Consider the following 18160-nt stretch of genomic DNA (forward strand, 5'->3'; position numbering starts at 1 on the left):
ATACAATTTTAAGCATAAAGGCTAAACATTTATACCACATATGTTAGAAAGAAATCTATACTTTTTTCCTCCAGATTTGCCAGAAGCGTCCGAGCGGTTGCGCGCTATCTACCGAAAGTTAGATGAATTACCTCCCGCAAACTTCTCTACTCTTGAAAGGCTTATTTTTCATCTCGTGAAGTAAGGATCTCAAACAGGAACAACTGCATATGAATGGGCTGAATATTACACATCCTCTGCATTGCCTCACCACTTGCATAATTTATGTATTTTTATTTAGAGTGACAAAAGAGGAAGCTCAAAATCGGATGTCAGCTAATGGTCTGGCAATAGTGTTTGCACCCTGCATACTACGCTGCCCAGATTCTTCAGACCCTTTCCTCAGTCTGAAAGATATAAACAAGACCACTCTGTGAGAATCTTCTGTTTCTTTGATTTCCTCATTTATGGCTGGCTTGTTTGTCTGGTTTTACTTGAAACTAGTGATTGATAAAAGTAAAGATAGTAGTAGTAAAGATACTACACCAACACTGAAACTGAGAAAAATAGCTCCAACGTAACTTTGTGTTTACTGTGGATTTTGTTATGACTGCAGTTTTAAAACTCTGTTATCTCTGAATCTGAGTTCAGTTGACCCGAACCCATTTGTCACTGGACAGATTAAGGTTTTGGCAAAATGGAGTGTTTCCACTAGCATTGTTTTCAGCAGCAGTGCTGTTGTCAGCACGTCCACAAGCCTGCATCGTCTGACTCGGATTAATGCGTTTTGGTCAAAGAATATATTAAAACAAGAGTGTCAAACTCAATTTCAGCCTGGGCCACATCAAGGTATTTGTGCCCTCAAAGTGCCCTTTGAAAATGTGGAAGCAGCACCTGCTTCGGTAGCACCCATGCAATTACCAATAATGTTACATGTTATGTGCACTGAAATGCACGTTGACAGTACAGCATTGATTCTAAAGTTGGGATGCAGATGAAAATTGATATTAACAACAGAAACATCTGTGGAAAAAATTAACACCCAATTTTTATATGGCTAAATTGAAATATTCTGACAGTGTGAATAAGATGGATCTTTGCAGATTCCTCTCGTCAGGCTCCTACTGATTAAACTACAGTCGTGTCTTGGAATTTCTAAAGGCAAACAAAACAACTTACATTTGCCTACAATCAGAAAGCATTACAAGAGTACAGATTTTACACCAATGGAGAACTGATTGCTTGGTCCATAATTATGAAAAAGCACCGTAGTTCTAAGGAAAAAAAACAGCAGTCTAAATACATTTAGAAAGTTTTTTTCTGCAACAACTACCATAGGTAATATAGTATATTTGGTGTTACTGCAGTAAATCCAGGGTAGAGTTTTGTAAGCGTTGTGATCTAAGAATTAATAAGCATTCTAATTTATGTTTTCTCATGTTTTCTTTGTCAGTGCCATTTAGAATGTGGGGCTGTTTGTTTTAAAATAGTTCCATCAACAAGACATAAGAGTTTTGCAACAGACAATTCTGTACCTATACTCAAACGGGTTTCGCAATCTCCGCCACGCACCTCACTGGTTCACAAGAGCATTTAAAATAGTCTGTTCGGTTGAGACCAGTCCGCAAATTACCTCACCTGCTCTGCTCTCGTCCTGCTATAATTAAGCTGTGTTGATAACTGAGCCGTATAGTGCGGTTTCATTCCACTTTTGAAGCAAACATACAGATGACAGGGGAAGGCTCATTAATATTCATGAGGAAAGCGATAACTGATTGTTCATTGAAACATTGCGAGTTTGACACATGTTGTTATGCGTTGACGTCACTGTGAGTAAGTGCGTGTATTTTGTGGGGTGTCTTTCACAGCTGACAGGGGCTGGCAAATGTTATATTGCGTCAAGAATTTTAAATTAAACGTGTGAAATCCAAACAGCGGTGCTTAGAATTTAGCAGTAGCCCAGCTGTGCTGCAAATGCATATACACTGAAATGTATAGGTCCAGATTTTTGCCACTATATTTTAATATTGTGAAGATGGTGGAAATACAGGTGAAACTCGAAAAATTAGAATATCGTGCAAAAGTTCATTAATTTCAGTAATTCAACTTAAAAGGTGAAACTAATATATTATATAGACTCATTACAAGCAAAGTAAGATATTTCAAGCCTTTATTTGATATAATTTTGATGATTATGGCTTACAGCTTATGAAAACCCCAAATTCAGAATCTCAGAAAATTTGAATATTACATGAAATCAATAAAAAAAAAGGATTTTAAATACAGAAATGTCGGCCCTCTGAAAAGTATAATCATGCATATGTACTCAGTACTTGGTTTGGGCCCCTTTTGCATTAATTACTGCCTCAATGCGGCGTGGCATGGATGCTATCAGCCTGTGGCACTGCTGAGGTGTTATGGAAGACCAAGATGCTTCAGTAGCGGCCTTCAGCTCTTCTGCATTGTTTGGTCTCATGTCTCTCATCTTTCTCTTGGCAATGCCCCATAGATTCTCTATGGGGTTCAGGTCAGGCGAGTTTGCTGGCCAATCAAGCACAGCAATACCATGGTCATTGAACCAGGTTTTGGTACTTTTGGCTGTGTGGGCAGGTGCCAAGTCCTGCTGTAAAATGAAGTCAGCATCTCCATAAAGCTTGTCTGCTGAAGGAAGCATGAAGTGCTCTAAAATGTCCCGGTAGACGGCTGCGTTGACTCTGGACTTAATAAAGCACAGTGGACCAACACCAGCCGATGACATGGCTCCCCAAACCAACATAGACTGTGGAAACTTCACACTGGACTTCAAGCATCTTGGATTGTGTGCCTCTCCATTCTTCCTCCAGACTCTGGGACCTTGGATTCCAAATGAGATGCAAAATTTGCTCTCATCAGAAAAGAGGACTTTGGACCACTGAGCAACAGACCAGTTCTTTTTTCTTTAGCCCAGGTAAGGCGTTTGACATTTGAAGCCCATGTCCAGGACCCGTCTGTGTGTGGTGGCTCTTGATGCAGTAACTCCAGCCTCAATCCACTCCTTGTGAAGCTCCCCACACATTTGAATGGCCTTTTCCTGACAATCCTCTCCAGGCTACGGTCATCCCTGCTGCTTGTGCACCTTTTTCTTCCACACTTTTCCCTTCCACTTAACTTTCTATTAATGTGCTTTGATACAGCACTTTGAGAACATCCAACTTCTTTTGCAATTACCTTTTGAGGCTTTCCCTCCTTGTGGAGGGTGTCAATGATGGTTTTCTGCACAACTGTCAGGTCAGCAGTCTTCCCCATGATTGTGAATTCAACTGAACCAGACTGAGAGACCATTTAAAGTCTCAGGAACCCTTTGCAGGTGTTTAGCTGATTAGAGTGTGACACTTTGAGCCTACAATACTGAACCTTTTCACAATATTCTAATTTTCTGAGATTCTGAATTTGGGGTTTTCATAAGCTGTAAGCCATAATCATCAAAATTATATCAAATAAAGGCTTGAAATATCTTACTTTGCTTGTAATGAGTCTATATAATATATTAGTTTCACCTCATCTAATTTTTTGAGTTTCACCTGTAGAAGTAAAGATGACAATACTTTTTCTTTAATGTTTTTCATAAAAGTATGATTGTATGAAAGAAGCTAAATCAGTGTTTATGACAAACATGATGGCAATTTCATTCAGTTGCACCACCTTAAATTTGGACTTCATGGCTATTGTTTATTTGTGCAGCTGTGTGGAGATTCTGATTAATGAGCAAACAAGGCGTTACAATCAGAAAATGGCAGAAATTCAGCAGTTGGAAAATGCAGAGGCTATAGCCATTAAACAACTCAAGCTCAGGAGACAGAACACGGTAAGAAATGTTTTACATTCTGAGTTGTAATATACATGAAGTATAATTACAGTTTAAAAACTGTTGTAAAAATAGCATTATACAATAAATAATTCAGTTTCTGGTAGCTAATGGTTCAATACAGTGTCATTATGCAGCCAGCAACAGTTATAAAATTAATGTTATTTAACAGATCCTAGTCTCACCCTTAGTTTATATGTCAGGGACTTTATCTTCTAGCGGAATTATGGTGCTTAACTAGCCTAAAGGCTCTTAACTACTAAAGGCTCTCATTTAACATGATTTCATCTCATTTTCCCTTAGATATTTGAGCTACCGAAATTAGATTCTGATGCCTCTTCAATGGAGACCCTGATTGAGCGGATCAAGTCTATTAAGAATGAAAAGTGAGTTGTAGCATGTAACATTTACTTTTTCATTAATGTATTGGGTTCCCTTTCTTCAGAATATATTCAGTGGGGCTCAAGAGTCCTATTGTGAATTTTTTTTGCATTATTCTAATACAATGTTTCCTTATATAATATTATCAGCATAACAATTTGAGTGAAGAGTTTAATTGAAAAATGAACAGGAATTTCTTATTTGGTTGCATGAACTCCATACAAGCTTGCGCAAAACCTGATGATCCATGTTATCCCAGCATGATTTGGGAATGTTTCAAAGAGCATCTTGTGTTCTTCAATAGCAAGGAAATCTGTCCGTACTAATTAATTGAGTTAACATAGTCAAGTCACAAATTTGCTTATTTGATTAATGACCTAGAAATAGTGCAGACTATTAAATATTTCTTAATCAGTTTGTCATAATGTTTAATTGTTTGAAATCAGAAAACTATGTTTATATTAAGGTTCAAAGTAGTTTTTGAATCCCAGATTTTTTTATGTGGTCTCAGAACCCTCTGTAATTTATAAAAAATACTTTATTGTCATTGTCTTCTTGCACAAACACACAAAACAATGTGCTTCATTTACATTCAAATAGTATCTTTATTCAACATTTTCATGTTGATTTTATCTCTTCCAAACTTCTTCTGTCTAAGTGCACAGAGCTTGTTTATCTCTAAGTGTTAAAATGATCGATGACTCTGTTGATCTGTTCAAACTTTCTGTTTGTGGTTTAGGAATGATTTGGCCTACAGTCTCTCTGAGCTAGACCATGATAGCTCTGATGCTGAGAACATGGACTCTGATTCATTTATCAGTTCTGGGAGTCTCCTAGAAGATCATTTTTTGAGTTTGGACTCGGAAGGTCAGTACTGAGGTACAGAACATTTTAAACACTTTGGACATCTTGCATGCTCTACATTGAAAAGGGCTTGGATTTGCTGCTCTTGTGGTGAGCTGCTTATTGTGCTGGAGTGGTTATGTAACTTTCTGTCTCTCTCTAACCTGGGGTGTCATTTACCTATTGTTAAGGGGGCACCACTTGCATTCCTGTCTTGTTCCCAGAAGTTAAATAATTCTCAAAGAAAAAACAAATACATTTCTACAACTCAGCAGTTTTATTATTTAAGTACAAGATGTGTTAATCTAGATGTAAAGTTTTTGTTTGACCCAGGTTCAAATTCTGAAATATATATACGGTGTGTATATATATATTGAGATCTCTGGTGGCTAATCCAAAGCATCTGTTTCAGTGAGCACTGCTTTTAAGAGCCCCAGACCAGAGGAACCTGTTAAACCCCCTGATCCATCACATCATACCACAACAGGGAGCATACAGCCAACTGAATACCACAACCAAAACAGTTCTGCCTCCTGTCGAGATGGAGTCCAGTCTATGTGTGTCATACAGAGCCAAGATATCCTCAAATCCCTCACCACCTCCTCCTCTGCAAGCAACCAGGGCAAAAGACTCTTTTCTGACCTTGACATCCCTTTCATAGATGAAGACGTTTAACATTAAAATTACCACCAAAAAAACTGTATTCTAAAGTCTATGCAGATATTTGTCTTTCCCATAACCTTTCAAACAAAAGTCAGTATCCAATTTTCCACAATATTAACACTCAATTTATTTAGAGGAATAAATCAAATGCTGCATGAATTAATTCTGTTTTAGAACTAATGTTGCCCTGTTGTTTATAAAATATATTTGTAAAACAAAACTAAGGATGTTTTAAAGTCATTGTTTCTTTGCATGATGTTTTGCTAGGATTATTTAAAAGTTATAATCTTGGCAGCATTTTTGGATTTTAAAATATTTCAACCTTTGCTTTTTTTTTATTTGGCTAATGCAACATTTCTATGGACTGTATGGAATCATCTGGACATATTATTATATATTCCGTATGTAGAGAAAGTGAGTTTGATAGATTTGTATTCTTTTCTCAAAACAGAAACTTTAAAGATACAGTGTGATCATAAAGTGTTCAGACCCCTTAAATTTCACATTTTGTTGCAAAACTCCTTACTTCATAATGACCAAACAAACAAAAAAAAAAGGTTTTTTTATAACTTTGCAAATTTATTAAAAATAAAATCTGGGTCTGAATACTTTCTGAATGCACTGTATATACATACTTTTCCTCATCATTAAATCATTCCCTTCATAGTTTAGGGGACATTTCTGTTATGTAAATACGCCTTTAAAAAACTGTGCTTTCTCTATAAAATCTAATCTGATAAGTGTGTAGTATTCTCATAATGTGAGACCCTTTTATCTATATTTTATATTGTAAAAACTTGTTAATTTAGATGAGATAGGAGGTTGGAAATCATGTGATAGATGTTCTTGCATGCTTGTTTAAAGTGTACTATGAAGCTGCTGCATGCCGTTTATTATTTTCAATAATGTACAGTTGTCCTAGTCCTTTAAAGCTTCTTTTATTTTCTATTTTTAAGATAAACCAGTGGGAACATGCTAGTGTCATAAACAGTTGTTTTACATAGTAAGGGTGGTTTAGATATATTCCAGTGCAGAGAGCAAAATTGGTTACAGGTGTTTTAAAAGTGACGACCCACATATTTTGTAAAACTAAATCCTGACTGTAATCTAATTGCAGATTTAAACCAATTTATTTCAGTTTTGCTGTCATGATTCAAGACGTCCAATATAAAGTTCCAGCATAGTGATTGTGAATTACTGTCATTTATTATCATTTGCATTCATTATTCTCAAGATGGCTTTTAACAAAATAACACCCCAGAGTGTTGTCTGACAAAACCCAGACGATTCACGTGGATAACACAATAAATAAAACAGTACACCACAGTCAGCAGTTTACAAAACAGAGGGATTCCTCTTTCTTTTTTTTTTTTTTGTGCCGCTTTGTGGTAATGAGCACCGTCAGATTTGCTCGCACGGAGGATGTTATCAGCCAATCAAAGCACGAGGAAAGACACGCCCTTAAAAGGATGACCAATCAGATGCCTGCTTTAAAAAATAAGGGCGGAACTTTTTCCATAGAGAGGAGGAGGGCAGGAAGTCGCGAATCTTAGCGTGTATGCTAATATGTATATTGCCACACCTTATAGGTCCATCATCCACAAACAAGAATGGATATAAGTTAGCAATGACTGGAGAGAAAAAGAAGAAGAAAAAGCGGCTGAACCGCAGCATTCTTCTGGCTAAGAAAATCATTATTAAAGATGGACGCACTGTGAGTACAACATTTCTCTTAGGCAGGTAGTCATGTGCCAGTGAGGGCTAGCAATCTAAGGCAGTGTTTTTAGTCAAGACAACTTCTGATAATTTCATCCGTATCGTGATATATACTCGTATCTCTTTACTACAATGAGAAATGAACAATAATTGGTTATAGGCAACAGTTACGTTAGATACCCTTCAATAATAACAACAAGCCAGCTGGCGCAAAAACCAGCAAGGTCGATGATGGCTTGCGTTTAGACATATAGTCAGGTTATTAACAGCACTATCAGAAATTAAACGGAAGCTTTGAGCAGTGAAAGTAAATGCAAAACAGTCAAACAAGAAGTTGGCCACTTACGAGAGCCAATATGATTAACATATGCTCGTGGAAATTAGCGTCCCATCAGGCTAAATTAATCCTTAAATGCTCTCTGACATATGTTCTGTCGAACAGTTCTGTTTATTTGTGTCTTTTGTAATGTTGTCAATGTTTCTGCAATGTTATTTTTATATTGGGCTGCTTGAAACAGTTGTGATGGGGTTTCATTATCCAGACAGCAGTGGCGCTGTCAATTTGAACTACATGAATCAAGTAGGATATGTTCACATTGGCATATCTCTCCTAAATGTTAGTCTATCATTATCAGTTTAGGAACATTAGTATTGTGGTGAATATAATTTTTTTTCACGCAAAATCCAAACAAAGGCATTCAGTAAGATTGGATATATTGTACACCTTCGTTGTACTATATCTGTGCTTCAGCAATCTTGTCATAGTCATTACCTGAATCAGGAGGAACTCCATTGCATTATCTAATAGTGGACAGTCCTTACCAGTCCAAATGACATGTTTTGCTAGACAGCAAGTTTCAGTTGAAGTAAATGGTTTATTTTAACGATCTCCTCTTTAATTTAAGGGCACTTTCTTAAATTGTTTGCACAGTATAATATTGTTTATCTAATGGCATTAAATGATTTGTTATGTCTGTATATTGATGTTTGCTCTGCCTTATCTTAATGTGTATCATATCTACTCTTGTATGTAGGCTGGGTATTGATAAAGATTTTCCTATTCCCAAGCTTTCGATTCATGTGTGTATGTTTCCATTATAATATAGCTTTTGCTTGCATATGAAATAAAACAAAAAAGTTTGTTTAATAACAGTTTGTACCATTTACATAGATTTTGTTTAACATGTGTTAAACTGGTACTGTCTCTTTAAGAACTCAGGCGTTTCTGTAAACTGGGTATGTAAATGAGTGCATGTTAACGAGAGAGACCCCTACAGCTTTCTGTTCTGTGCCATGCATGATTAGAATTTTTTTTTTTTGTGTTGTTTTTGCTCAACAGCTGTATGTAGAGAACAGAAAGGGTATTAAAAGAGACATTATTCAATGACCAATGGGTCAGGTGGATCTCTTCTTTGGACACACATTACACGGAACAACTTTTACTCCCAACACACAGGGCAAGGATCTCATTGCTGAATTTCAAATTTCGGTTTCTATTGCAAGCAATTTTCTTCCCATTGTAGTAGAAGGTATAGAATTGAGTAAAAAGTAGTGAAAAAAAATCAATCATGGGATTTAACAATCAATATCAATATTGTTCAAACAAACATTGCGATGCATCGGATAATCAATATTTTTACCCACCCCTACTTGTATGTCTTCCAACCTTCCACTTTATTGCATCCTGCGTCCATGTTGACACTTCCTGTAATTTGTTTGTTTGTAGTAACATTAGGCATTTAGTAATGTAAATCCTCCATGTTTAGCCACAGGGGATTGGCGAACCCAGTGTCTACCATGCCGTGGTGGTTATCTTCCTGGAGTTCTTTGCCTGGGGACTGCTCACCACTCCCATGCTTACGGTAAACCAGTTTTGTATCATCACCCTCATTCACAGTGTCAAGTCAAAGCAAATTACGAAGAGGCTACATGAATGTTTCTCTCTCTCTCTCTCTCTCTCTCTCTCGTATCCATAAAAAGGAGCAGCATTTCCCATTGCCTGCACTCAAGCAACCTTGCAAACATTTATGAATAAATTAATTCTGATAAATGAAAGGCAGAATTATGCATTGTTTTATTTGATGAGGTATAGTTGTGTCTGCAAATGCTTTGGAGATTGTAATGGACTCTCTGATATTAAAATGACATCCAACGGCGACTTGCTAATAATTACCTTTTAGTTCAAAAGACTAACTGGAGGTTTGCCTGGCCACATGATTGCAAATGAAGCTGAACCTGTGATTTACTTTGGGCCACTTTTTTAAAATTCTAAATGGCACTATTGTTGGCACTGTATTCAGGAAGCTATTCTTTAACTTCGTATACATTTTTACCTCCGAGTGTAACCAGCATTTTCATCAGATTTACACTGCATGCAAAGGCGAATTGCTGTTTATGTTGTTGAATAATGCATGAATTGAAAGCAGTGTGGTTGGCTCTCGCCACAGGTCAGCCAAAGAAAGAAATCAGGCCAATGTGTTTTTGACCCTGAGAATTTTACACCCTTTTACAGACTGTGTTCTTTCTAATCTCTGTACATGATGACAAGTTTAATCTTTATGATTTACCGCATTAAAAAGCAGATCATCTATCTATTTCTCTAATTTCCAGGTTTGCTTTTAGGGGTTTTAGGTTGTTTCTTGGGATGCACAATATATTGGTGACTTATTTCTGTATTGCTAATAGTAGCGTTGTTTTTGTTTTTTTTAAACGCTAAATGTAATTTTTTCTCTTACTCTTATTCCAGTTTAATCTACAGAATCATCTAAGTTATAAGTAAACCATTTGTGGGTTCATTTCACCTAAAAGTGTAAACAATGGCTCTGTTTGTTTGAGCAACCATCTAGCCTGACATTGGCAACATTGGCTCAACCAGTAGTGAGTTTGTGGCAAGACTAACTGTTTTTCTTAGGAATGGCATTAGTTTAGGTCAGTTTTTACTAGTGGATATGTGGTCCGCATCAGCTGATTCTCTTAGAAGCCATGACGATGCCGAGAACCGCCTGCTTGCATCTAAAGGAGCTATCTGAGACATGTAAATGACCAATCACAGTTTGTTTTGTTATGTGTCATTGTTACCACAATCATAGGCTGGTGTGCAACAAAGTGTCATTTAAACAGTTCAGCTCAGCAGATGCACATGAGCTCATGTTTAAGTGCTCATGCATTTCATTCTGCTCTTTCCTTAACAGTTTACATTTAAATTAGAAGCCCAATTATGCTTTCCAATTCACTCTGTTTAATAGTCTGGTGTAATGGCATTCGGAGACCACAAGAGTATATAGTAAAGATTAAATATACCATTTACTAAAGCTGGACGGGATTACTATCACTCAAACATGCGCACACAGGATGAGCTGAAGCGGCACAGATGGCAGTCCAAATTTAAAAATATTTCTGTACTTCAAGAATGAAAATTCGTGTAGTGTGTATGAGGCATAACTTTCGAGCTCATAAATGTCACTTTTCAAAGACGTCGGATCGTGGTACTGTTCATATTAAACAACTGTCTGTCTGTCTGTCTTGGAAGTCGTTGCATTTTCAAATTACACGACTAATCGGCAACAGGGGTGAACGCATTACAAAACATTTCACTATTGACGAATTCCCAACGGCTCTGCCTGGACATCAAATTATGTTTCACAACAGACTACATGCGAGAAGTGATACGAGATACGAAAACAAATGCATGATCATATGTTATGCATTTCAGAGTGTGTGTGTGTATTAGTGCTGCACAATAAATCATATCGTGATGTCAGCCTGTGCGATTATATGATGGCAAAATATCATAAGATCAATCTTATGTGAAAAATAACACTAAAGTGTGTGTGTGTGTGTGTGTGTGTGTGTGTGTGTGTGTGTAGACAAGATTGACAAATGCTTATCAATAATACTCTTGTGGCTAAAATGTCAATATGTCTAAAAGTTACAATATATGACTAAAATGTCAACAGTTTTCATTGACTAAACCTACATTAAAAAGCCCAGTAAGCCAAACAGCACAATTACAGATGTATTTGCGAGTGTCACGCTGTATGAAAAGTCTTCACAGAGATATAAAGAGGCATGATGCACCATTAGCAAAGTGGGATTTCAGAAAATTATCCACACACTGGACAAGGGGTACCAGCGATAAGTAGAACTTTTTAGAAAGAGGATTTGGAAAATACTAGTTGGTCATTTAAAACAAAAAAAAACACAACAACAGTTTGAGAGAACCACACTTTTATATCCAGTTTCCTTTTCAAAAGAGTTTATAGAAAGTACATTTTACATCCTGATTAAATGTCCCTGTTTGTTTGGAAAATCTTACTTTCATGGAAATTTATATGTTCTTATTGTTCCATTTTATTTAGGTGTAATTTTGAGAAAATAACAAGTTTGCAGTAATGCAAAGATGTTATTTAATTTTTTTAAAATATATTTTTATTTGAAAACACTGCAGTTGTTGTTGTTGTTGCTAGTTTGTATGTTTGAGTTGAGAAATACACATTTCAGCATTATCCGTAATCTATTTGTGCATTTTCCTTGATAACCAAGCTAGTTGACTCATGTTACCATTTGTTTATTATATCGCAATGGCAATATGACATGTTCCCCCAAATCGTGCAGCCCATATATATATTAGTTTGTACTTATTTACATGACCTGCTTCCTTATTATTTGAAATTAAAGGATGCATTAAAGATATAACACACAGTGTTTCCTTTGAAAACGCTCTGACATGCAAATTTTGCTTAAGCGGAACAGCAGCTCTGGCCTACTCAGTTAGGCCTACTATTATGAATGGCTCATAGTAAATTTTTATTATTTTTAGATAACTGAAATGCCTCCCAAGGACAAAGACAGTGAAAGTGATGTCAAAAAACAAACAAAATTTAAGTTATCAAGGTGCATTGCAAATATTATGTTTTATATTTATATATATACACACACACACACACACATTTGCACCAAGGTAAAGCTGCTTTTTTTTTTTTTCCCCAGACTTTAGCATTTATTACAATAAAAAATTATTAGGATATTCACTTGCTGTTATTTTGCACTAGCACTGTCAATTTTTTTTTCTGTATGCCTTATGCACTTTTTACATTTTACAAATAAAACTAATTGATAACGTACCCTTTGTATTGTAAATGTTGCACTGGGATTTTAATAATTGAGAAGCATCGAGGCAAATGTCATCTTTTAGATCATGATTTCTATAAGCAGTAAAATTTAAAATAAAAGCTAGATTTGGTAGGAAAACAAATGTATTATTTGGAACCTTAATGAGTTTTCTGTATAATTAAGAAAATAAATGTATGAACAAACAGTTGGCCTATTGTAAGTTTTTGTGTTTGATTATATATGAAGAAGAATTGAAACGACATGATTTGAATCTAGGATTTACCAAACCTTAATCCTGGAATTCCACAACGTCATAAATGGAAAAAATTCAGGTGCCATTATGTCTCACATCTGGCCAATAAAATTAACAAAGAGACTTGTCTAAATCCCATATGACTTAACTTCAAAGAGGCCCTAAGTTCAAAGGTCGAAGCAATAAAAGGCCAAACACACTTGGAGTTCCCGAGAGTCTCAGGACACACAAGATTCTGTCCTCCGATATAAACCAGTTTGTTACACTTCGGCTCATCAGATTGCGTGACATCGTGATCCTTGTTCAGCAAACAATATCTTAAAAAGGACTCCTTAATCCAGAAACATCTCGCACAACGTCACAGTACTTTGCTGACTCAATCCTATAAAATATACAAGACCGCATGGACCCACACATAATGCCTAGTCTTGCTAGGTAATTCTGAAAATGTCTTTGTACTGTGGTAACTTGTATAACTGACAAATGAATTATTATAGCCTGATGTACCTCTTTAAAATGTGTGTAATGTTTTATTCATGTGGTATAACCAAGGAATTAACCAATATGATTTGTAACCAGGGATTTTTCATGTTTTGTTACCTAACACGTATAATATCCTTGAAACAAATGTCATGTTTAGTATGTAAGTGTTCGCTGGCATAGGCAGAGAAAGCTGATGACAACGAATATCATGTCTCGTGTAGCATTCTCAGGATATAAAAATTCACGATTAAATATTTTTGAGCAGGAGATTTGTAAGAATCTGAAAGGACCATAAATCAGCCAAGTTGACCTTGTGACTCTGAAAAGTCACTCCTGATTGGCGCAGGACACCTTTTGGGGATGAGGCCAATTTCAGTTAAAAAGTTTCCAAACAGGAAGAACACGTTCTTCACGCTCTTCTATTCTGCCTTCATGTTTTCCATCTTCTGCTCCACTGACTGCTCATCCTTCACTCTGACTCTTCCCTCGTGGTCTTATCTGGGTCTCGTCGGAACCCGATCCATGACATGTGAGGTCCAAGGAAGCTCAGGAATCAATGTCCTGAGAAAGCTCGTCACCCTCTACGGTTCACACACCCATGAGAAGGCCTCTCTTCAAAGCCAACCTTATTCATACAGACAATAACTCCGATCTTACAGAGGTTCAAAAGATCGACAGAATGAAATTGACCAAGAACCAAGCAACACAAGCAAACACCTCTACATGCAAGTACATCTCCAATATTGTGCTCAAAGCGCTGGTGTATTTATTGGGTAAATAATAATAATTTATTTATTATACATTTGGTAATCCGATAGCAAAACGATATAGACTCAAAGATGGGTAAATGGTTCTTCAGATATTGTCAACAGACTCCATAAAGTTCATTTTCACTGTATTGATAATTTATTTCACATTCTGTCACTCTTTTCACCAACCTGTCTCATGGATATGTGTTAGATTAGATTTTATGTTTAGAATATTAATTAAATTTGTCTGTATTCAAAGATGATTGACTGTGGTATATTCTGATAAATAATCTCATCCCTGTTTCTAAAAGATTTTGATTCAAAGCTGTACCTAAATACGTGTGTTATTATTTTCAATAAGCCATGAGAATAATATCACTCCAATAAGTGAATTAATCATAAATCACTTATTAAAACTAATTCCTTACAGTAGAAATTGTGAGCGGATGCATTGTATTATGATTTTAATGGTGGAATTTATTCAGACAAATCTAGATATTTGTCATTTATCTAATTTATAATGGTTGTCGAATGCGACTAATTCCATTTATACATTTCATTACCTAATAATGTACAACTTAATTTAGTTCATAGCTCACATATTTCAAGACACTAAATTCACTTCATCAAATATCCTTTCATATAATGGTGTGAGAATGAGGGCACTTTAAAGTTCCTCTCTAAATGTTGCATACCAAATATCCTACAGTTGCAAGTGCTGTGGTGAGTACTTAAAAATGCTATATTTGGTCACTACAAAACTGGTAAAGTTGTACTGTCTGGTTGTTTCTTTGTGTGATTAATTAGTCTATACCTACCTTATTTTCCCTTGCATTCATCTTCACCAATTCCATGCTCACAGAGATTGTACTTCAGCTGTCGAATGTTCAATGACACAGCACTTTTTTTTCATCATAATTTTCAAACTGGGTAACCATCAACTTTTTAAATACCCAAAGTATGCTTACATCAGGGACTTCAAGAGGGGGAAATAAAGTTCAAGCCCCGACATTTGGTGCGCTGCGCCAATGTCATTTTTGAATGGAAAAACAAATGTATTTTTATCACGTCAGGTTTGTGATGCTCCTAAATGTAGTTTGATTTAATCGAAGGACACAGTGAAACTGTTGAATCTGTATTCTGCACACAAACTTTCTCCTTTGCATGATAAATATGCCATCTATGACACACCCTTCACAGTATTGGCTCTGTTTTTGTTCAAACAGACATGTTCCGGGATTGATCCTGGCAATATCCCGAATCAGAGCTCTGTGTGAATGAGGTTATTGCTAAAGGTTGCTGTGGCCTCACACAATCACTTCTTGTAGAAAATACTTTGTGCTCTAACACATAATCAATTTTGATCGACAATTCTCAGTTGCTTTAATAAAAACAGGAAGTTAGATGTCAAAAGCCGGAAGAACGGAGAGCTAAAAAGAGGCAGGGCTGAATGAGGTAAATGAGTTGGTCACATTTCCTGTTGGACTTCAATATTATATCTAATATTGTTTTTTGAATCTGTTATGTTGCTGCATTATGTACAGTTGAAGTCAGAAGTTTACATATACTTGGGTTGAAGTAATTAAAACAAATTTTTAAACCACTCCTCAGATTTCATATTGGCAAACTATAGTATTGGCAAGTCATTTAGGAAATGTACTTTTTTCCAAACAATTGTTTACAGACAGATTTTCACTTTTAATTGACAATCACAATTTCAGTAGGTCAGAAGTTTATGTACACTAAGTTAACTGTGCCTTTAAATTATGTCAAGCCTTTAGACAATTAGCCAATCAGCTTCTGATAGGCTAACTGAAGTCAATTGGAGGTGTACCTGTGGATGTATTTTAAGGCCTACCTTCAAACTCTGTGCCTCTTTGCTTGACATGAGAGAATCAAAAGAAATCAGCCAAGACCTCGGGGGAAAAAAAAAAAATGTGTGGACCTCCAAGTCTGGATCATCCTTGGGAGCGATTTCAACAACTGATGGTACCATGATCATCTGTGCAAACAATAGTACGCAAGTATTAACACCATGAGACCGCGCAACCATCATATTGCTCAGGAAGTAGACACATTCTGTCTCCTAGAAATGAGTGTAGTTTTGTGCAAAAAGTGCAAATCAATCAAAAAATAACAGCAAAGGACCTTGTAAAGATGCTGGAGGAAACAGATAGACAAGTATCTATATCCACAGTAAAACGCGTCCTATGTCGACATGACCTGAAAGGCTGCTCGGCAAGAAAGAAGCCACTGCTCCAAAACCGCCATAGAAAAGTCAGACTACAGATTTGAAGTGCACGTGGGGACAAAGATCTTACTTTTTGGAGAAATATCCTCTGGTCTGATGAATCAACAATGTAACTGTTTGGCCATAATGACCGTCATGTTTGGAGGAAAAAGGGTAAGGCTTGCAAGCCGAAGCACACCATCCCAACCGTGAAGCATGGGGGTGGCAGGATCATGTTGTGGGGGTTTGCTGCTGGAGGGACTGGTGCACTTCAAAAAATAAATGGCATCATGAGGAAGGAAAATTGTGGATATATTGAAGCATCTTAAGACAGCAGCTAGGAAGTTAATGCTCTGTCACAAATGGGTCTTCCAAATGGACAATGACCCTAAGCATACCTACAAAGTTGTGGCAAAATGGCTAAAAGACAACGAAGTCAAGATATTGGAGGGGCCATCGCAAAGCCCTGCCCTCAATCTGATAGAAAATTTGTGGGCAGAACTGAAAAGGCTTTTGTGAGCAACTTATTGTGAGAAGCATGTGGAAGGCTACCCAAAATGTTTGGCCAAAGTTAAACAATTTAAAGGCAATGCTACCAAATGCTAACAAAGTGTATGTACGTAAACTTCTAACCCACTAGGAATGTGATGAAAGAAATAAAAGCTGAAATAAATAATTATTTTTACTATTATCTGACATTTCACATTTTTAAAAATAAAGTAGTGATCCTAACTGACTTAAGACAGCGAATGTTTTCTACGATAAATTTCAGGACTTGTGAAAAACTGAGTTTACATTTATTTGGCTAAGGTTTATGTAAACTTCGGACTTCAACTGTATTTGAGTTTGAATTGAGGTCAGTCAACTTGTTTCCAAGTCAACAGAACAACAGATATATCTTGATCGTTCTTACACTTGTGTAAAACATTGCCTCTATTGTTTACAGTACATTTCATGATTAACCCAGCTGTGGAAACCATTGCTTAAGTGAAAGGCATGCACCTGCCTTGAATAGCAATGTTGATTCTTAGAACAGCCTGAAAATGCGAAGCAGTCCGCTTCTCTAACTGAATGCAGATGTTAAATGTCAATGGATAACATTTACATACAGTCTTGCCATGTACTGGATAATGGGATTTTTGGATATGAATTATGATGGGTAGATAATTTTGTTGCACAATGCAGACATGGATGATTTGTTTACTGCATACAATTATTGTTAATGTGTTTTTGTCTCAGGTGTTACATCAGACATTCCCCAAGCACACATTCCTGATGAACGGGCTTATTCATGGTGTCAAGGTAAGATAATGACTTTTGCCCTTTCATTTAGTCTCTGTCTTTTCTCTCCCTTTCTGATGTGAGGAGAGATAAGACTGTGATTGTATGGTTGCCATGTTTATTCATGATAAACTCTTGTCACACAGTGATGCCACCAAATCACATTACCCCTTGGTACAAAATGTACCATTTGAAACAGGCCTAATTATTAGTCCCATACTACTGCATGGACATTAACCTCTTCAACTCTGGGGCATCGTCTGCAATTTTTCACTCAAATTCACCATTCCCACATACTGTGGTCTAATTGCAAAAAATTGGTGTAATTTTTACAGAACCCATATATGTAGATCTATACATACACACCGATCAGACACAATATTACAACCACCTACCTAATATTGTGTAGCTCCCCCCTCATGCCACCAAAACAGCGCCATCCCGAGCAATTTTTTTCCTCACCACAATTGTACAGAGCAGTTATTTGAGTTACCGTAGACTTTGTCAGTTCGAACAAGTCTGGCAATTTCTGACCTAAACACATTTCCGTCCACAGACGGCTTGTTTGTTTTTGGCACCATTCGGAGTAAGTTCTAGAGACTGTTGTTCGTGAAAACCCTAGGAGA

The 18160-nt window shown here is 36.6% G+C and overlaps 2 protein-coding genes across 5 annotated transcripts in view; both read left to right on the top strand.

The window, feature by feature from the left end:
* LOC127648713 (unconventional myosin-IXb-like) overlaps positions 1-6910 on the top strand; it is a 50607-nt gene extending 43697 nt beyond the window's left edge. For 3 of the 4 annotated variants that reach the window (XM_052133435.1, XM_052133436.1, XM_052133437.1), the window contains 6 exons: positions 75-180; positions 281-412; positions 3700-3823; positions 4127-4209; positions 4944-5071; positions 5460-6910. In XM_052133435.1, coding sequence (XP_051989395.1) covers positions 75-180; positions 281-412; positions 3700-3823; positions 4127-4209; positions 4944-5071; positions 5460-5722 — 836 coding nt within the window. In that variant the 3' untranslated portion in view covers positions 5723-6910. Of the gene's footprint in view, positions 1-74; positions 181-280; positions 413-3699; positions 3824-4126; positions 4210-4943; positions 5084-5459 lie in introns of all 4 variants that reach the window. The other variant, XM_052133438.1, reaches the window with a different exon arrangement.
* Positions 6911-7124: 214 nt separating this feature from the next.
* The window catches only part of LOC127649717 (hippocampus abundant transcript 1 protein-like), an 11642-nt gene continuing 606 nt past the window's right edge, over positions 7125-18160 (top strand). The window contains exons 1-3 of the mRNA XM_052134949.1: positions 7125-7424; positions 9193-9288; positions 17493-17555. Of these exons, the coding sequence (XP_051990909.1) occupies positions 7269-7424; positions 9193-9288; positions 17493-17555 (315 nt within the window). The 5' untranslated portion in view covers positions 7125-7268. The remainder of the gene's footprint in view (positions 7425-9192; positions 9289-17492; positions 17556-18160) is intronic.

Source organism: Xyrauchen texanus, chromosome 9 (assembly GCF_025860055.1).
Source record: "Xyrauchen texanus isolate HMW12.3.18 chromosome 9, RBS_HiC_50CHRs, whole genome shotgun sequence".
In the NCBI taxonomy this organism is placed as follows: domain Eukaryota; kingdom Metazoa; phylum Chordata; class Actinopteri; order Cypriniformes; family Catostomidae; genus Xyrauchen; species Xyrauchen texanus.